Below are 20,222 nucleotides of genomic sequence, written 5' to 3'. Positions count from 1 at the left end.
CATTGGGTCCCTTCTAAAGAAGTCATTTAATAATCCCTAATCCACCAGCCTCCTGCCAACCTAGCAGTTCGAAAGCAAGAAATTGCAAGTAGATAAATAGGTACCACTTCGGTGGGAAGGTAACAGCATTCCGTGCACCTTGGTGTTTAGTCATGCCGGCCACATGACCATGGAAATGTCTTCGGACAGTGCTGGCTCTTCGGCTTTGAAACGGAGATGAGCACCGCAACCCTAGAGTCTGATTCGACTGGCTTTTGAGCAAGGGAACCTTTACCTTTTTAATCCACCAGCAGCAATAGAGTTCTATTCAGTGCTGGACCTGATGTGTAATGATCTGGATGTTTCCCCTCATAGCAAAGTATAATCTCTTTGGGTAAGTTCTTCAGGGAAGTTTCTTGCTCCATGTTTTCAGACCTTCTGATAGTTGACGCAGCCCTTTAGGGCACACATTTTCTGAATTAAAATCAGAGAGCTGAAGATTTCATTTTTGTACCCCAAACCATTTTAGAGCTCAAAACAATACAAACCCTCAAAGGAGCCATTCTCTTTTCTGCATGAATCACTGATCCAGGCATCCTTCCCAGCTGAAAGGAAGCAAGCCCAGAGCAGTGAATCATGCAGAGACACACGGGGTAAAATCCTGCAGATCCCTTCTGCTAATGGTGGTGCTTTTTCTGGAGGGGGCTCAGATGCGCTTTTAGTCATTCAGTGAATGTCTTGGTGCACATGAACTCTCTTTCACAGCAAGACAATGTGGCATGGCCAGCCTTTTGAGAGCTACTCCATCGATAAGTAACTTAACCATGATCACAATGAGAACTTGTCACCTCTGCTCTTAAAGATGCAGAGTTCCACATTAGCATGGAGGCTTGTGTGCTGTCCCCAGGGGTCATTTCATAGAAAAAGAGGTGCAGGAGCTCATTAGCACAACTTATTTGCATATGCCACGCCCCCTGACATCACCGAAAGTGTGTCAGAAGGCAACGCCCACTGCTCAGGCCCCACTGGACTGTTTTGGATTGCTAGCTATTGGGGGGGGGGATGTGCAGATCTGTCCTTGCAGAGGAGGGAGAGCTTGTACCTGAATAAAACCTGGTCTTAAAGGTGCCACTGGACTGTTTAGGATTGCTAGCTATGGGGAGGGGGACGCACAGATTTGCCCTCACAGAGAAGGAAGAGCTTGTACCTGAAGGCGGGTGGGGGGGGGCCCTGTGCAACTTACCTGGCTGCTTCTTGCTCCTCATGGCCCGACTGAGGCCTGCTGGGAGCCGGGGGCGGGGCTTGTTGCATGTACCCGCCCTCTGGGCTCCTTACTGCCGGAGCTCCGCTCCTGTGCGCTCCTGCAGGAAATGACCCCTGGCTATCCCATTCACAGCTATTGGGGCTGCTGAAAAGGATTACGGTAGTTTACCTTTCCTTGGAGATTATATTACAGGGTGTGCTGAATTATTAAAGGCCTACGTGATGCAAATGAGAGTAATAAAACCGTCCATTATTTAGTATTTGTTTTAGTATGGTTGAGCATGTATTTCAGTCTGTATGCGAGTATACAATGCCTGATATGTGTATGTGGGAGAGAGAGGCTATTGCGCATGTACAAAATGCTCATTTCCGGTTCAGGTATTTTAATTTTGTTTTCATATTTAATTTATATTTATCTTTTAGATTTTCTTTACAGTCAAGTGTGGGGCGCTTTCACACACGCTAAATAATGCCGTTTCGATCCACTTCAGCAACCATTTGCAAGTGGATTTTGCCATTTCACACAATAAAATTTATTTGCAAAGTGCATTGAAAGTGTGTTATTCAGTGTCTGTGAAAGTGTCCCATGGTAGCCAACAAAAAAGCATTGGCTAAAATGTTCCTTTTTGTCTAATTTTATAAGCCTGGAGAACACAAGCTGCCATGGGAAATGGGATAGATTCCCAGCATTCAGTGCAGTATCATGGGGAGGAGAATGACAATCAGGACTTGTAACTTCTGCACAGAATTGTATCACTGCAAGAAGCACAGACGTTAACTACATTGTGTGGAAGAAATCATCTCACCCTTAGCTAGTTCAGTGTTAACAAGGAAAAAGAGGTGTACATATCTCTAGAGGGTGAGGAAGGGACTTTGCCCTCCTTTCTGATGACAGAGTAGACAAACATGATTATGGGTGGGGAAGGCTGCAAACCCCTTCTCTGAAATGGAAATGGTGCCACCACAATTCCTAATTGAGCCTCTCACTCGTCAGAATGACCAGAGCCCTAACGTCATAGGAGGAATTGTGCAAACCCTCATGTCAAATTTTGAGAAAGATAAATCCAACTTTTTTTTTCATCTTTAACTTCTGTTCTGAAAACTCAGGAAACGCGTGTGTAGGTGATCTTAAAATATGATTATTTTTTCTGAGCAGAAAGGGGGTCTGCTCTTTGCAAAACAATGTTACAATAGATATTTAAAGCCAAGTATCAAGAGAATATTTTGAATCAAAATATACAGTGCAATACTATCCAGGGTTATACCCTTCTAAGTCCATTGTCTCTAGTGAATTTAGAAAGGTGTAGCTCCATTTAGTATGGCACTAAAAATTCTGCCATCCTTAACTTCGGGGTAGGGCGGGGTATAAATTTAAATATAAATAAATAAAATAAATAACTTCTTCTCATCCCTTCCCACTAACAGTTCCTCCAGTCCTGAGGCTTTATTGTCCTTCTCTCTCACTCCTTTCCCCTAAATACCATAGGATCCACTTTATTCTTGCCTCTCTCATCCCTTCTTGTTCCCATATCCTCCTAGGCTTTCACTTCCCTGGCACAAATTTTACAGACCTGACCAGCATCATTCATGATTGGCCCTTCCTGTTCAGAAGTTAGAATATTCATGGAGATTCTGTTACATCACGTTTGCTCAGCCAATGGTGTGGTGTAGTTTTTACTCTATTATATACATAAAATGGGGCTTGTTAGTAGAAATGTTTTTAGAAAACTAGCACCATTTCTTATGGGTGCTACTGTAGTCTTCAGGGACAGTTTGCTTCTTCCATTCTGCAAAGAACTTTTGCTCCAATGTGTGAGACAGAGAATTAGAAACCCAGCAACACTAACACAGCAAAGATATTATCTGGAGGTGGGGACTGAGTCAGCCAGCCATGACTGCCCCCACACGTCATTTAGCAACCACTGAAGGGCAACTCAGCAGTCCGTCTCTTGTCTCAGTCAAGAGACATGAAAGCACAGTTCACAGAAACCTGGTGAACTCTGAAGAAGCCACAAAGGAGGCAGCCTCTGAGATTTCCACCGTGGACCCCCCACTGGCCACCGACCTTCTCGCCAGAACTAGGCCTCTCAAATTTCGATCAATGAGAAATCTACATGGCTCCAAAACAGGGTTGCCAGTTCTGGGTTGGGAAATACCTAGAGATATGGCGGTGGATCCCTGGGAGGACTCAGTGGGTCAGTGCCATAGTGTCCATCCTCCAAACCAGCCATTTTCTCCAGGGGAACTGATCTCTGTCATCTGGAGATCAATTGTAATTCCAGGGGTTCTCCAGGCCGCACCTGGAGGTTGGTAACCCTACTTCACAGTCACACACCGATTTAACCTGGGGACACAGCCCAGCAGCAAGTTCTCCCACACAAGCCTCGTCCAAACGGAAATCCATTCCAAAGGGGGCTTATGCAAGAGAATCTCCTGTGGGACTGCAATCAAACGGCCAATCAGACCAGGTCTGTCTGCCTCCCATTCATTCTCCCACCCTGACTAGCACCCCAAATTCACTGAAATGGCTGTGCACCCCCCACCCCACCCCGCTGCTGTGTAAGCCTGCTTCTGTCTGCTCTCCAACAGTCCTGTTTGTTATTGCAGCTGAGGGGGAGGGAGGACGTCGGCCAAGGGAGGGGGGGGGAATAGGGCAGCTGCCTTTAAGCAGGGGTGGACTAGGCCCTTCAGCTTCCTGGGAATGTTCATGGACAGCAGCAGGTTTCCAGGGTGAAGCTCAGCCAAACAGCCCCTGAATGGGCAGTGCCATAGTGCCCGCTCAGATCGGACCTGGACTGCAACAATGACAGCAACAGGTACAGGCTTGCCCACTGGCCCAAGCTTGCTTCATTTCAGGGCTGATTTAACATCCCACTTTGCTCCTGCTCTTAGGGGATGTGTTGCCCACAATTGTTTCCATTCTGCGCTTTATCAATAACTCTGTAGTATGACTGCAACTCCTTTATGCAGAGCTGGATTATCGGTGCATCTCAGCCACCGTTGTCTATTCCGGCTGAGAGCATCTCTCAGGGGTCAGAGGAAACCTTTCCAGGCTTAGTTCCAGGTGGGCAGCCGTGTTGGCCTGAAGCCGTAGAACAAATTTAGAGTCCAGTGGGGGCACCTTTAAGACCAACAAAGTTTTATTCAAGGTATGAGCTTTCATGTGCATGCACACTTTTTCAAATAGAGGAAAACCAAGGGGGGGGGGAGAGATTGGATTTATACCCTGCCTTTCAGTACCTGAAGGAGTCTCAGGGGGGCTTACAATCTCCTTCCCCTTCCCTTCCCCACAGCAGACACCCTGTGAGGTAGATGGGGCTGAGAGAGCTCTCTTGAGAACTGCCCTTGAGAGCAAAGCTCTGAAAGAACTCATGACTGACCCAAGGTCACGGCAGCAGCTGCACGTGGAGAGGAGTGGGGAATCAAACCTGGTTCTCCCAGATTAGAGTCCGTGCTCCTAACCACTACATCAAACTGGCTCTGTTAGCGTTTAACAGGCTTGTTAGCCTTTAACAGGACTTTCTGCTCACCAAGACTGTGCTTTTTATCACTGAGCTCTGCTTTGCCACCCAGGAGAGCCTTCAGATCTGTGAACCGGGCCTGCAGCAGAGAGTCCTGTCCCTTTAACATTCAGAGCCGCTGCTTTCCAGGTCTTTCTGGGCTATTTCCAAATTCGAAGTGGAGAAAAAAGAGGATGTATTTCCCCCCCCTCCCCCATTGCCAGTGTTTCTCAGAGGGCGAGGGAAAACCAGGGAGTTTCCATAGCAATAGGGAAGCACAAAACTCTTTTCCCTGCCCAAAGAGGAACAGACAATCTAGCCCTGCACCCTCTGTGTGTGCGTGTGCACATGTGTGCTTAATTTAACCAGGACCAAGCCCTGGAGAGTATTTTCATTGCCAGGGTGAGGTGCTGGAATGCATTCAGTAGTAAAGGGAAAGCTTCTGATCACTGACAAGGCAACGTATTGTGCGCCGCTGATCTTGGCTGCACCCCTGGGCCTAAAAGCTGCACCCCAAGATCCCTGGCAGTTGTGAGCGTGGCACACTCCAGCATCCCCAGCAAAACTGCAAGGCCCCCCGTGGTTCTCAGGTCATTTGGAAATAGGGTTGCCAGTCTCCAGGTGGAGCCTGGATCTCCCAGAGTTACAGCTGCTCTCCGGACTACAGAGACTGGTTCCCCCGGAGAGTGGAATCTCTGGTATTATACCCCACTGCAGTCTCTTCCCCCTTCCTAAACCCTGCCTTCCCCATGCTCTACCCCATAAAATTCTAGGAATTAGAGGCAGCACCTCTAGTTTTAGAACTGAAATGCTGGTGGTGAAGTGTGTGTGTGTGGCTTTACGTGTATTTTTTCAGGGGCAATTTCACTTTTGAGGTTTCACCTAAGAGGGCTTGCAGCACATGAATTCCCACAGGCATCATGCATAGGACTGCAGCCTAGAATGACAACCATCTCTCTGAGCATCTGCAGAATGCCTGCAGCCTTCACTTTCCTGAGTTTTCTTCAGGCTCCAATCACAAAACCTGAATCCAAGTCACATTCCAAGTAATAGCAGGGATGTCCTTGAGCACATACAGAATGTATTGAGCCAGTAGCTAAGATTGTGTTTGGGGGAAGAGGGAGACGAGGAAGAATGCCCAGGGTTACAAAAGCTTGCCTTCCTCTGGCAAGCTGGAGTCCTAGGGCTGGCTGGGGGAAGGAAATGACCTTTAAAAAAACAACAGTTCCCTTCAACTCCTAGGGCTGAACAGTGATTAGTGAGAGCCGCAATTCCTCCCCGAATTAGGAAACAAGCGCATCAGTGTCTCTGGGCATGTGCAGAGTGCCTTTCCCTCCTTGCACAAACCAGCCCTGACGCATCGATGGGGCAGCTTTAGAGGTCAGGGCTTTTTCTGGCCAGTGGCCAACTTGGAACGCCTTGGGAAAACGAGGCACTGACCCCGAGCAGAAGGATGGGCGTGTTCCGTTTCTGATCCGGATGAGATCAAGGCGCCGGCAGTGGGAAGGAGGAGGAGAAGGAGCAGGAGGGCCGGCCCTGCTCCGCTCCGCACAACCGTCGTTGCCGCAACGCGAGATGGAGGCGCTGAGCCCCGGAGTGGGATCGCCGGGCTCTGCCTACCTGGGATAACCTTGGCGCGGACCAGAGGACCCTAACCCCGGCCGGCTCCACCTCTTCCTTTCCTTCCAGCCGGGCTCCTCTTTGAGCGGATTAATTCCACCAGCAATTAGGAGGAGAGGATCCTGCGGCAGGCGGAGCCTCCTAGCTCGGCTGTGGCGCTGCAGTCTCAGGCAAAGGCTGGCCGGGTTGCGTCGTGTTTCGTTGGAAAAGACTCCCAGCCCCTGCGTGGTGCGGAAAAACAGAGAAGAATCTTCTCTACCGTCGTCGTTATCATCCGTCTCGGTCCCTCCGCCCTTCGACTTGCCGGGCTGGTTCTGTTCTCCACCCCACCCCCTCTCCAAGAATCGAGCCCAAACTGTGGAGGTCGAAACAGAATCGCTGAGCCCTCCTTCGGTAAAGTTCCCGGAAGAAAACACACGTGGGAAAGCAGGCAAAGAGGTTCCCGGGATGACGCGTGGCTGCAGCTCCGAGGACTGGGCGGGTTGAACGGCTCCTCCCACCCTAGCGGAGGGTCCACGTTGGATCACCGCCCGACCTGAATCTGGGGAGAAGGGATCCCAGAGACCGTCACGGAGATGCAGGTCGAGTCTCATCTCACGTGTATGAGTTTCTTGGTGACCTGCAGCTTAATGTGTGAACTGGGCGCTGGCTGGCTTACACAGGTCTGTGCATCATTGAAGTTCTCTGTCCTGGGGTGTAGTATGTTTGGGCTTGGTTCAGGGAGGGCTGATTGAAGACCCATGTGATAATTTTCATGTGTGAATGGGACGTTTGAAAACCAAACAGAAATCTCACCTTATGAGGCTTTCAACTCCATATTTTTCAGTGGCATTCAGCTCACGCATTCATCACTCAGTGTTCTCCTTGAGGACCCAATATGTGGGGCTGCACTCAATCTAAAAAAAATTACCTGTGTGGGGATAGGAAAGCTCTACCTGTGATGTCATAGCTGAGACAGTCCAGTCACACATGCAAGTCATCATTAGATAGTGCAGCGGTAAACAGGCATCTATAAAACCATTTAAAAGTTTTACAGATGAGTTCATAGGAGCCGTCATCTGTGGCGGCTCATTCATTCATGCAGTTCTCCACTTGATGCCTCAGTCAACAAGAGGTGGCCCTGCTTGTCTCGACCAGCTATCAGTTTCCTTCTCTTCTTGCTGAGACTTTCTCTTTCCTGTTTGTTTTAGCAAGGGCTGGTGGGTCTCGGCTTGGGCTCCTTCTGGAGTGGGATCAGCTTTCTGGCTCAAATGACACATTTCGGAACAGAATCCTGAGTCATGGTTCTGTAGTTCTGTTTGCTTTGAGCTGTTGAATGAGTGTGCACACCCACACCTTGTTGGCCCAGGGGCAGCCTAGATGCAACATAGCTATCTGGGTTTGGTCGAATCTGGGTCTGCTTCGGTTGTGTGCAAAGCAGCAGGTGGGGGTGCCCAGTCTTCAGAGCAGAGTGGGTAGGGGGATGTAGGTGCCAAGTGCTCCTCTGTCTGTCACATTTGTCTCCCACCCTTCCTCCAAGGTGTTCTGGGTTCTCCTCCATTTTGCCTCCACAACAGCCCTGTGAGGTAGGTTAGGCCGAGAAAAATGCCTGGTCCAAGGTCAGTCAATGTCGTGAGTGGAGATTGGAACTTGGGCCTCCCAGGTGTTAGTGTGTGATGCCCAAATCACTGCATCACACTGTGTGAAACATTCCTTCTACCCACAATTTAGATCTGCAAAGTCTGTTCTCCCGGGCACTTTTCTTCCCCGCTGACCTCCAGCACTAGAAGAGATCTCAGCTGGGAAGAAATAACTTGCAGGGGGAGGGAGGAATGGCTCAGTTCCCCTTATCTGCTTGCTCCTCTTGCTCTGCAGAGAAGACACAGCCCCCCCCCCCCCCGGCACACGGCTACTGCTTTATATGTAAGTGGGGCAGACCAAGGTTTAAAACAAATGTGTCTGCCATTGTCATGTCTAATTTGAGCGGTTGTCAACTTCCCTGTGGATTTGCTTCTTACGCTTGCGGGAAAGATGATTGCTGTTATCTCTTTGTGTTGGGTGATAGTGAGATATTGAAAAATTGGTATTTAGCAGAGATAAGATAGTCCAGCAGTCCCGGAATAAAATTATTCAGACTCAGAGTCTATGTGAGATTAAAATATAAAGTTTTTACTAAATTCTAGCATGGGAAGGGTAACTGGGATGAAAATAACAACAACGCAAAATCTGATACATCCTTTCTCTACAAAGACAAAACTAGAAGAGAGGGATTATGGCTACTCTTCTTCTTCTTCAGAACACCAAACAAAGACGGGAAGAGAGCCATAAAATGCTAATACAGCTTGACACTTTAGTCCCTATCAAATTCTTAGATCAGGGAGAAAATTCCCGGGTGTTCTACAGCTAAAGAACATTGGTTACATGAAAAACATGTGACTTCCTGTGAGAACATTGGTTACATGAAAAACATGTGACTTCCTGTGAGTAACATAAACATTTAACCCCAGATATACTGAGTGTTTTCAACTTGTAATACCCAACACTTTGGGCCATGTAGCATTTACAGCTTACAAGTGAATTCGTGGGCCGTATAAGTGATTCTCTGGTATAAAATTCACTACCACATGTGCTGCTTAGCCTCATAAGTGGCTTTCAAAATGGAATGGGGAGTCTGGGGAGAGTGGGTCTGTCAGCCATGACAGCTACCTGGAACCTCCAAGTCCAAAGGCAGTATATCCCCAAATACCAGATTCTGGCTATAATCTTCAATAAGGTCTGTACTTTCCCAGAGGAATCTTCCAGGCCAGTGTTTGAAACAGGAGGCTGAGCTAGAGGAATCTTGAGCCTGATTCATTGATTCTTCAGCATGGCCTTCCTCCAAGGAGCTTAGTTTTTTTCTAGCAAGAAAGTATGTTAGGCTAAAGACTGGGTTTCCCAGTTGAGAAGGGATTTGAACTGGGGTCATACTGGCATACTGGTGCATCACACTAGCTCTTCGTATAATTCACAGCCTTTTCAAGTTGGTACAACCAGGAAATATAAACCATGATTAAAGGTTGGGGTTAGTGGTGGGATATGGGCCGCAGTGGCTCAGAGGTTAAGACACTGAGCTGCAGACCAGAAGGTCTGTAGTTTGGCAGTTCGAAACCCTAGTGCCATGTGACGGAGTGACCTCCCGTCTCTGGCCCCAGCTCCTGCCAACCTAGCAGTTCGAAAGCATGAAATTTCAAGTAGATAAATAGGTAACAGCGGTCTGTGTGCCTCAGCATTTAGTCATGCTGGCTACATGACTGCAGAAACGTCTTTGGACAGCGCTGGCTCTTTGGCTTGGAAACGGAGATGAGCACCACGCCCTGGAGTTGGATTCGACTAGCTTTCGAGCAAGGGAAACTTTTAGTAGTGGGATAGTGCTTGGGGATCGATAAATGGGCAGCCATTAAATGAAGCATAGTGTTCAGTGTTGAAATGCATAAAAGTTAAAAAGCTTGACCATTGGTCACCGCCTTCCTTCATCCCAGGTGCTGTGGAATTAGTAGGGGTTATCACAAGGTACTCTGTACAGGCTCATATGTACTTTAATTTCTCCATCTAGCCCCAGGACTGAGTACAAGCTGGTGTTAAAACACACACACACACCCGGGGGCTAAATCTTGTCTCAAATGAAGCATGGCTGGCCTGTAAACACAGATCTCCGTGTTTAATTAAGTAACCAGCCCATATGATCTTTTCCCAGCATTAGGCAGTGTGAATAGAGAGAGAACAGCAGCGTGTACAAAGAGGTCCTCCCTCCCCTTCCCTCCTGAAAGTTCACAGACTTTGAATGGGAAATGCAGTTCAGCAAGCTGGCTCCTGAATACAACGTATGAGTCATCCGCTAGGCAGGGAGACTTGAGCCAAAAGAAGTTTGTTTAGGCACCTGAAAAGAATTGGAGCTCTGACCCAGCCAGCAGTGTTTCTCCCCCCCCCAGCCTCCACAGAAGCATCAGTCTCTCCTCCTGTGTAGACCGATTTATCTCCCGGTTCTGCTGAAATGCTCAGATTAATGCTGAGGCTTAACCGGATTATGGATCACAATGCCAGTCAGTGGGATTCTTCTGTGTCATGAAAAGATCCTTGTTCTCCCTGTTTAAAAACATTGACCTGATGCTCGAGGGCTGGAAATATCCCCGGGATTTTAGCTGGGCCATCCATTCCCTCCTCTCCTCCATCAAAGTGCCCCACAGGCCAAAATAAAGGAATGGAGAGACTCTGGGGGACGAAGGGAGCAGAAAGAGGTGTTTTTTTTTAAAGAGCGTGACAGTGACCCCTCAGTCACGAAGCTGGAGTTCCAGACATACTTACCTGAACACATTAAGCCTTCCCTTTGAGTAAAACAGCAATAGAAAAAAGGGTCTGTGGCTCCTAACTGGAGCATGTGCTTTGCCTCTCCTTCTCTTTCTCTCTCTCTGTGGCCTTTGAAGGTTTCCCAGGTGAGGCACTGCCGAGTGTTTAAGAACCTCCCTTTTGAGAGGCAGAACCCTAGAAGAGAGATTTTGAAACAGTGGCTTGTTACTAAGGATACATGAAGAGCCCTGATGGATTAGACCGATGCTGCCATCCTCCGCAGAGTTACTCTTTTCTGAGCCCGTGTTTAGAAGGGTGTGTCTCTGTTTAGAATTGCACTGGAAGGGCCCACCTAGTCCAGCCTCCTGGTTCCAACTATGGCCAGCCAGATGTCTTTGGGAAGTGTACAAAGAGGGCATAAACGATCAGTCCTCCTCTTTTGTGAGTTTCCAGCACTTGCTCTTCAGAAGTATACCGCCCCGGAACATGGAAGTCCCATTTAGTTACCACCACTGGTAGATGTTGATAGATCTATCCTCCATAAATTTATTTTTTTAAAAAAATAGGTGTTCAAGTCAGTGGTCATGTCTTCTGGCAGTGCATTCTTAAAGAAGGACCTAAAAAGGAGTCCTTATCAAAGTGCATTCTGCATTCTACATTTTGAAAACTAATGGAACTGAGTACCAACCAGGGGAGGGGTTGCATCTCTCTCTCTCTCTCTCTGTAAGATTATGCATGGGAAAGAGCATGTAGAGAAAGAGGTACTTTTCTCCCTTTCTCACAATACAAGAACTCGTGGGCACTCCATGAAATTGCTGAGCAGTCGGGTTAGAACGGATAAAAGGAAGTAGTTCTTCACCCAAAGAGTGATTAACACATGGAATTCACTGCTACAAGCATGGTGGCGGCTACAAACATGGACGGCTTCAAAAGGGAATTAGATAAGCATATGGAGCAGAGGTCCATCAGTGGCTATTAGCCACAAGGTATAGTTAGGGACTCTGGGACAAGTGATGCTCTGTCTTCTTGGTGCTTGGGGGGGGGGTCAACAGTGGGAGGGCTTCTAATGTCCTGGCCCCACTGGTGGACCTCCTGATGGCACTGGTATTTCTGGCCACTGTGTGATACAGAGTGTTGGGCTGGATGGGCCTTTGGCCTGATCCAACATTGGCGTCTCTTATGTTCTTATGTTCTTACGAGAAAGACAAGATTCACATGTTTAAGCCATGCAGACATCTCCTATGTCCGCAATTAGAATTGCTTAGTGTAGCTGGCTTCTTATAAATCCTGCCCATGCTAACAAGATGGTGTGGCTTCCTCTCCTCTCTTGCTGTTCTAATGTGTGGCATCTCTCCATTTCCTCCCCTTGACAGTAACACTCCAAGAGAGTATGCAAGATGGCTGACCAGAGTAACATCCAATCGGCAGCTTCCAAGAGCATCCGCCCATTCCGTTCCAGCGAGGAGTATCTCTACGCCATGAAAGAGGACCTGGCTGAATGGCTGAACACCCTCTACGACCTTGATATCCAGGTGGAGAACTTCATGGATGCTCTGGAGACTGGCTACGACCTCTGCCAGCATGCAAACAACGTCAACCGCATAGCTCTGGAGTTCCAACAGCTGCACCCGGAAGCAGCTGCTAGGATGAAGATTCCACAGAAGGAGGTCATCTTCCAGGCAAAAAATGTGGTGCCTGGCTCGTTCATTGCCAGGGATAACATCTCCAACTTCATCCAGTGGTGCCGTCAGGAACTAGGCATCCAGGACGTCCTGATGTTTGAAACGAATGACCTGGTGCTGAAGAAGAATGAGAAGAACTTTGTCCTCTGCCTTCTGGAGGTGGCCAGGAAAGGCTCCAAGTTTGGCATGCTGGCTCCCATGCTCATCCAGATGGAGGAAGAAATCGAGGAGGAAATGAGAGATCAGGTCACCTATGGAGAGTTGGAGACTGAGCAGACGAGTGAAGATCTAGGGCCCCAGTCGCCTGTCTACCCAAGCAGGACTCAGAGAATAACTTTGTGTGACCTCAAGAATCTGGATGAGCTGGTAAGTCTGTCCTGTTCAGGTGGTCTCTTTGTATCTCCTTCCAAAAGCACAGGCAATGGCCCTCCCCTGTCTTTGCTGAACAGCATATTAGGATTTATCATGTTTACTAGAAAGAGTTGCCCATGGAAAGGCTTGGGGACAACCAGTAGGATATTTCTGAGCGGTTTTTCAACCTCTGCTCTGGAGATTATTCATAATCTTAAGTATTAGCATTCATATAGTACTTGTATGTTACTTTCAGTATTCCTTATTGTTGTTCTGCAAGGTAGGTATCTGGATTATGTTGCAGATGGGGACCTGGGGTTGAGAGAGACAGTCTTGCCGAAGGTGCTTCTGTGATCCAGTGTAAACTAGGGGCCACAGGTGTGTATCTGGAGCCCCGTTGCCAACCTTTGCTATCTTTGGGGAATCTGTGGGATTCTTGTAACAGATATTCTCCTTGAAGCGCAAGTTGCAAACATCAGAGAATCGGCAAGCTTGTTTGTTGGACTTCCTATGTTTGTTGTTAAAAGGACATAACCTATCATGCATATGCCGATATTTACATCTTTAGTGAGGCTTATGTGCTCATTGTACCTTATCTTTCAAGGGTTATCAATATTATTGTAGTTTAATGTATGTCAATATATTTGACGATCTGTTTCATGGCGTGTTCTTTTCTGATGTTGAAGTTGCTTCTGTGGCAGAGGCATGATCCGAACCATTGACTTCCTGATCTCTGTAGCCTCAATTTCTTAGCACTAGTCAGATCAGAGGTTCTAAAGGCCATCTGATATGTTGTCTCTTTCTCGGCATGTTATTTGTCCACATGCGGGAAGATTTTGTGATTATATGCATGTATGTGTGTGCAGGCATTCTTAGCGTGGTGACAGGTGCCCTGCTCCCCAAGTCTTCCTTACCAACTGGGACGAATGGGGTCTTGGACCTGGGCTGGTGCTGAACTCTCAAGATCCTGACATCTAGGGGGTGGGGAAGGTCCCTTCTGGACATGTTTTCCGGAAAGCTATCAGCAGCACAATGGTCTTCCTGCGCATCAGCTTCTCTGGTGATAAACTGATAAGCAGAGTAAGAGCTGTCTCTCCGAGCAGTGAGGTGTGGGCATCGGTGTCGTAAAGGTTCACCTCCATTGCAGAAACACCAGAACTAATATTCAGGTGTTTTTCAAGCACATTGTATGGGGTTTAATAAGTCAGCAGTTCTCAAACGGTCTACCAGGGCATACCATACCTATGTGTATGGACTCATAGAATAAGTAAAACCTCCATGAGTCCTCGGTACCCATCCACAGATGCTGCTGCTTGCTGGGGAGGGGCTGTGACCAATGTTCCCTCTAAGCTGTGGAGTCTTGTGAGCAAAACTTCTACTTTGTGAGCAACTGGCATTAAAGCTGTGAACCAGCGATTTGGCTACTGCATAAATTAGTTTGCTCTGGAGCTGTCCTTCCTGAGCTAAGACAAAAATCTGTGAGCTGGAGGCTAAAAAACTGTGAGCTAGCTCACACTAACTCAGCTTAGAGGGAACACTGGCTGTGACTCAGTGATAGAGCATCTGCTCGGCATACAGGATGTCCCAGGTTCTATCTCCAGTATCTCTAGTTAAAAAGACTGGTGATAGGTGACATCAAAGACTTCTATCTGAGACCTTGGAGAGCCATCACCAGTGTGTGTAGACAGTACTTGAGGGACCAATGGTCTGATTTCCATATAAAGCTGCTTCACGTTTTCATGTGTGCTTTCTTTCTGCCTGCTTTACTGTTCTGATCCTGAAGATCGCCAACTGAAGTGGGTTATTCCACTGTAACTCTGCATTGGGTATGTTTCAGTAATCTAACCCTTCCTGCTACAGAGAAGCAGTTTTTCAGAGAAGGCTGCCCTTTGTGCCTCTCCATGAGTTGCTGCTCTGGAGCTGCCTCCTCCTAGTTAGGAAGCATACCCAAGACAGTGTCTCATGCAGATACACAAGGGATAGGCTTCTCAAGAGCACGGGTGAATTGAGCATGTCCAATTTTAAACAAGAAATGAAAGGAAGCCTTGACAGTCCTAGGATACACTGCAGTAAGTCTCTACCCAGCTCAGCTGTCTTCCCTGAGGGATGATTTCTTTAAGTCAGGACTGGCTGTAAAAAAACCCCTTCAAATCAGAGAAAAGCTGGATTTGATGATCTGTATGGATTATGCAAGTTAAGAAAATTTGGATGCTGTCATTTTTGCATAATTTACTCTGCTTCTGCAGTTCACGGGGATCTCAATCCCTTCCTCAGGTGGCTGAAGTTCTGCAACTTCTTCAGTTTTTGCCACTTCCCCACTTAACGGCCCACACATTTTCTAGTCATTTCTACATTCCTAAGGGCTAGAAAGTGTAACTTCAGTCCAGTAGCACCTGGGCTAGAGACCTGCTTTTGAAAACAAATTAAAGCTGATTCATTATCAGATACTGAAACCAGTTTCTAATTTTGTGGCTCGCCTGTGGAATCCAGCCTGCCTGCACAGACCTACGGGATACTCTGGCTTTACTTCCCAGGGACTGTCTTGCAGAAGGCCGGCCAGTAAATTCACAGCTAAGACTGGCTTAAGATGCTCATGCTGTGGGCAGAGGGAGGAAGTGCAGTGCCCTCACCCTTCCTGTGCTGGCATTTAGAGAACTGAGGCTGGAAGGAGGCTCTGAGCATGTCTGCTGCGCTGTTTGCTGACCAGTCCAGCTCCCTTGTGATTCAGAGCTGTCCTAGCTTCTGCTTTGCTTTAGTGGATCTGAGAAATGATTGTTCTTCCTGTTCTCAAATATTTGGCAACAGTCAATACATCACACCCATATGCTTGTTTTCACTGCTTTAAACGTACGTAGGGTTTTTAGCCTCCTTTGCAGGATGCCTTTGAGTTCCTTTATCAACTCAACAGGTCTTCCCTGAAGACTTTCCCAGCTGGCCAGCAGGTATTGGGTAGCTTCCTTGAGAGCTGGGAAGGCCCAGCATATCCTTGAGCACTTGGGATGGGGTGAGATTGAGCCGTGGGACAGTCCGCTGTTCTTTTATGCACTCAGCAGGGGAGAGTGTGGTCATGCGCAGGAGGGATGGAACCCTTTCCTCTCCGCCTTTAGAGCCCATATTAAAAATGTGAAGGCCACAATTTGGCTCAAATAACCCCCAAAGTGTCCTAGGGTTTGGGAGAATAAAAGGGGGAAGGATTTAAGGAGGTGGGAGGGGAGAGCCTTTCCAGGGATACAGGCCAAAGCCCCCACCTTATTGATGGGTTGTTTGCACTACTGTCGTATTCAGTTTCCTGAGATTCTCTCATTTCAAAAAATGAGACCCATCCTAACCATTTGGAGACGATAAAGATGTGCTTGAATGGGTGTGGTCAACAGCTGCTGTAATCCCAGAAGCCAGAAACAATATTTCCAGAGGTTGGGGGGCTGGGTTTCAGTGCTCTTGGTGGTTCCTTTCCCTTCTTCTTGACTGACAGAATTATGCAAAAAACAGGGAGAAATAGGCACAGCCCCACAATTTATCTGCCAATCTATGTAACTGTGCAGGTTATAAAAGCAGGCTTATCTCGATGCATACATATTAACATATATATTAATGCTGACTGTGGAGAAATCTATGTGTCTGTGGCCAGAAAGAATCTGGAAAGCCAGATGCTGCCTGCAGGCCATCATTTTTTGGTTCCTTTTCTTCGAGAAAGGCTGGATGGCCCCAGGTTGGATGTCTGAGTCTCATGCTTAGACATGCTGATCCTTACAGAGGAACTTTGCCAACGTTTCTGTCTGCAGTGTCCTGGCTGCTGCCACTCTCAGGGACAAATGAAGAGGGGAAGAGAGCCCTGGAGATTGTGCGGTCTTGAATGATTGGCTTCCTGCCTGCAGCGCCAACTTGCATAGGTCAAACTGTGGAGTCCCAGGTTCACCTCCGCCCGCTACACTGAGTCTCCTTTGCTTATCCTACCCCTTAGGGTTGCTGTGAAGATAAAATGAAGGAGGGGAGAACCATTTATGCCTCTCTAAGTTCCTTGGCCGTGATGGCTTAGAGCTTAAGATGCTGAGCTGCAGACTGGAAGGTCTGTAGCTCGGCAGTTCAAGACCCTAGTCCAGGATGGAGTGAGCTCCCGCTGTCAGACGCCTGCAGAAATCAGAACCAACAACTCGCTTCTTCAGAAGGAAAGTTTATTGATACAGTATAGGCAGAGCATCTCTATTTCAGTTTTGTATTAAGACTAAAGCAAAAAACGCGGGGTGAATGGATATACAATGTTCAAAGTGGTCACTGGGCGGCACAGAGCCAATCAGGAGGGAAAAGGGGCCCCGCCAGAATGTAACGGTTCCACTATCCCAGAGATGGTGTTAAAGCTAAGCATGCAAGGTCAGGCACATAAAACGTATAGATCAGGGAGCATCGCCAAGATGAACAAAGAAATGAAAGTGAACATTCCAAGCTTCCCCCTCCCTACCAGCTGCTATGGCAGCTAGCTGACACCTGTCTCTGGCCCCAGCTCCTGCCAACCTAGCAGTTTGAAAGCAAGAAATTGCAAGTAGATAAATACATACTGCTTCGGTGGGAAGGCAACATCATTCCGTGCACCTCGGCATTTGGTCACGCTGGCCACATGACCATGGAAACGTCTTCGGACAGTGCTGGCTCTTCGGCTTGGAGATGAGCACTGCCCCCTAGAGTTAGATTCGACTAGCTTTTGAGCAAGGGAAACCTTTACCTTTTCCAAGTCCCTTGGGGGAAAGGCAAGAAAAAGCATGATTCCTGAGCTGCTTCCAGTTTTTCTGGGCCTTTAAGAATCTTGACAGGCCCTGACCTGGATAGCCCAGGCAAGCCCGATTTCATCAGACCTCGGAAGCTAAGCGGGGCCGACCCTGGCAAGTACTTGGATGGGAGACCTCCTAGGAACTCCAGGGCCGGGATGCAGAGACAGGCAATAGCAGGCCACCTCTCTGAAACATCTAAGCCCCACTAGGGTTTGCCAGAAGTCCACCATGATTTCCAGGCACACACACACAACTCCCCCCCCCCAAAGCATCTGGTGATCCATTCTAGAGCTAGCATAGAGTAGTTTGTAGTCCTTCACAGCTGTTTCAGCATTCAAAAATGTGCGGGGGCAGGGGCAAGATCGCCTGGTCCTTTTGTGCTACTGATCAGGCCCTCTCAGCGTTTTTAAATGGGCCAAGTTCACCTCTAAATTGGTGGTGGCGGCCACAGGTTGGGCCAATGGCTGCCATTAGGTCTGAGCCAACTCTGGCCCTCCACCTGGGGATAATAATGCGGACATGCCTCATGGGGGGAACGTCTATGAAATGTTTTTCTAAATCCCCCCCCACACACATCCTTACTTGCATCAGTGTGTTGAAAGGCAGAAAGGCCCCCTCCCCCAGCTTGCCATGGGAAACAGGCATCAGATGAATTGCCCCCGTTCATGTCTGTATCCTCTTAACTCTGCAGCCTATGAATGTGTATTCTTAAAGGGACGCTGCCAGCTTAAAACCATTCTGGGAGACAAACCTACCAGCCTCTGCAACTCTGAAAAGGGTTCCCATTCAGTTCTGAACACTGCGGTGTTTGTCTTTACAGAAATGTTTCTATTTCTGACTGTTTGCAGGTTTAGTCCTTTGGCTATGTGTGGGGTTTTTATGAGAGCTGCTGTTCTAAAGCACAAATTATGATGTGCCTCGAAGGACCGGTTTCTTTCTTTTTTTATGTGAATATGTGGGCCTTTAATAAACTTTGTCTTCAAATCCCCGATCAGAGGCAGCTAGTTTGTTTTGGGTTTGGCGTGTACCTGGGAAGAAGAGCGCCATTCATTCTGTTGCTCTCTTATTCCTGTGATGGATAAATATTATGACATGTCTAGCGAAAAGATGTACTTGGAGCACAGAGGATGTTCTGTCCATGTGGTGCTCTTCAGATGACCTAAGTATCCTAAGTTGCAGTGCCTTGGTTGTCAAGTGCCTACCTCACATTAGGTTTACCTGACACCTGATCTTAGATCACGGAGGGAACTGTGGCTCAGTGGTAGAGTATTGCATTTTCATGTAGAAGGTCTCAGGTATCTCCAATTTAAAAGGCCCAGGTAGTGGCTGACATGGAATATCTGAGACCCTGGGAAGCTGCTGCCAGACAGAGTAGACAAACAATATTTAATTAAACTTGTTAGGCCACCCTTCCCTGCAAGCAGGGCTCAGGGCAGCTTACATCAGGGCAAACGCAATAATAATCCATTACATAACATTAAAAACTGTTAAAAACAATACATTACTCTAGTGATACATTACATTGTCTAAGATGACGAGAAATTTCTCTTCCCACCAGCCCCCTTGGGTGAGGGGGGTGCTGATGAGTAGGAGGGTAGGGGAGTGCCAGCCCTCGCAGTCCTCAGCCGATGGCCTGGCGGAACATCTCTGCCTTGCAGGCCCTACGGAAAGGTAATAGATCCCATAGGGCGTGGATATTCTCTGGCAGAGAGTTCCACCAGGCAGGGGCCAGGGCTGAGAAGGCCCTGGCCCTAGTTTGAGGACAGCTGGACCTCTCTTTGGCCGGGGACCACAAGCATGTTCTTATTGCTGGAGCGTAGCACTCTCCCAGGGACATATTGAGAGAGGTGGTCCCATAGGTATGTCAGTGCCTGACCACTAAGCGCCTTTAAGGTCAACACCAGAACCTTGAACTGGATCCAGTGCCCCGCTGGAAGCCAGTGCAGCTCACGCAGCACAGGTTGAATATTTGCCGCCGCCCGGTCTCATTCTGGTTCATACTAACCTTGAGAGGCCAAGGGCCTGACTATAAGGCAGCTTCATGTGTTTATGTGGTCAGTTGTCTGTTGTTGGTACCAGGCAAAAATATTCATCCCCATTTGCCAGATTTTGGTTAGGCAGGGGTGGTTTTCTTTTCCCTCTCCCCCAGTTGTACAGAAATCCTACTTCTGATCTGGCTTGGATCGACCCATGTTCTGATCTTTTCCATTGTTCTGATTTTTCCACCATTCTGTTTCCTGTTTGCTCTGGCTCTTTTAAAAAAAGTCTCCATTAGGTTGAGCTGTTGGTGATGGAATTATGTAGTTATCAGAGTGCTCAAGGCACATAGTGCAGCAGAGCCCATCTGGAGGGTGTGTGCTGTTCAGAAGCAAAGTTACACGCGAAGCCTCTTTATCTTCGTAAAACTAATATGAGTCCTTTATTATATAGAACTCCATTCTAGGTAAGATAGAGTAGAGATAGGATACTAATATAGTCTAGCCAGCTAGGATGGTTAGAGATGCAGGAGGCATGTCCTGCCCTCTTGTTGCCAAGATGGAGAAGCCTAGCATAGTGGGGAGAGAAGGTGTTAGACCGGCAGGAAAGAAATTTCCCTAAGAATAGCAATCTACGCATCAAAGGGATAGCATCAGAGGGTAAAGGGAAGTTTTCCCCCTAAGCTGAGTTAGTGTGAGTTAGCTCACAGTTTTTTTAGCTTCCGGCTCACACATTTTTGTCTTAGCTCAGGAAGGATGGCTCCAGAGCAAACTAATGTATGCAGT

At 47.9% G+C, this 20,222-nt stretch overlaps 1 protein-coding gene across 1 annotated transcript in view; it reads left to right on the top strand.

The window, feature by feature from the left end:
* Positions 1 to 6,884: 6,884 nt before the first annotated feature.
* The window catches only part of GAS2L1 (growth arrest specific 2 like 1), a 62,653-nt gene continuing 49,315 nt past the window's right edge, over positions 6,885 to 20,222 (top strand). Inside the window, exons 1-2 of the mRNA XM_015406026.1 lie at positions 6,885 to 7,024; positions 12,038 to 12,712. Coding sequence (XP_015261512.1) covers positions 12,062 to 12,712 — 651 coding nt within the window. The 5' untranslated portion in view covers positions 6,885 to 7,024; positions 12,038 to 12,061. The remainder of the gene's footprint in view (positions 7,025 to 12,037; positions 12,713 to 20,222) is intronic.

The sequence above is a fragment of the Gekko japonicus genome, unplaced genomic scaffold, assembly GCF_001447785.1.
Source record: "Gekko japonicus isolate JY-2015 unplaced genomic scaffold, Gekko_japonicus_V1.1 scaffold431, whole genome shotgun sequence".
In the NCBI taxonomy this organism is placed as follows: domain Eukaryota; kingdom Metazoa; phylum Chordata; class Lepidosauria; order Squamata; family Gekkonidae; genus Gekko; species Gekko japonicus.
This window is presented reverse-complemented; position numbering and strand designations above follow the sequence as displayed.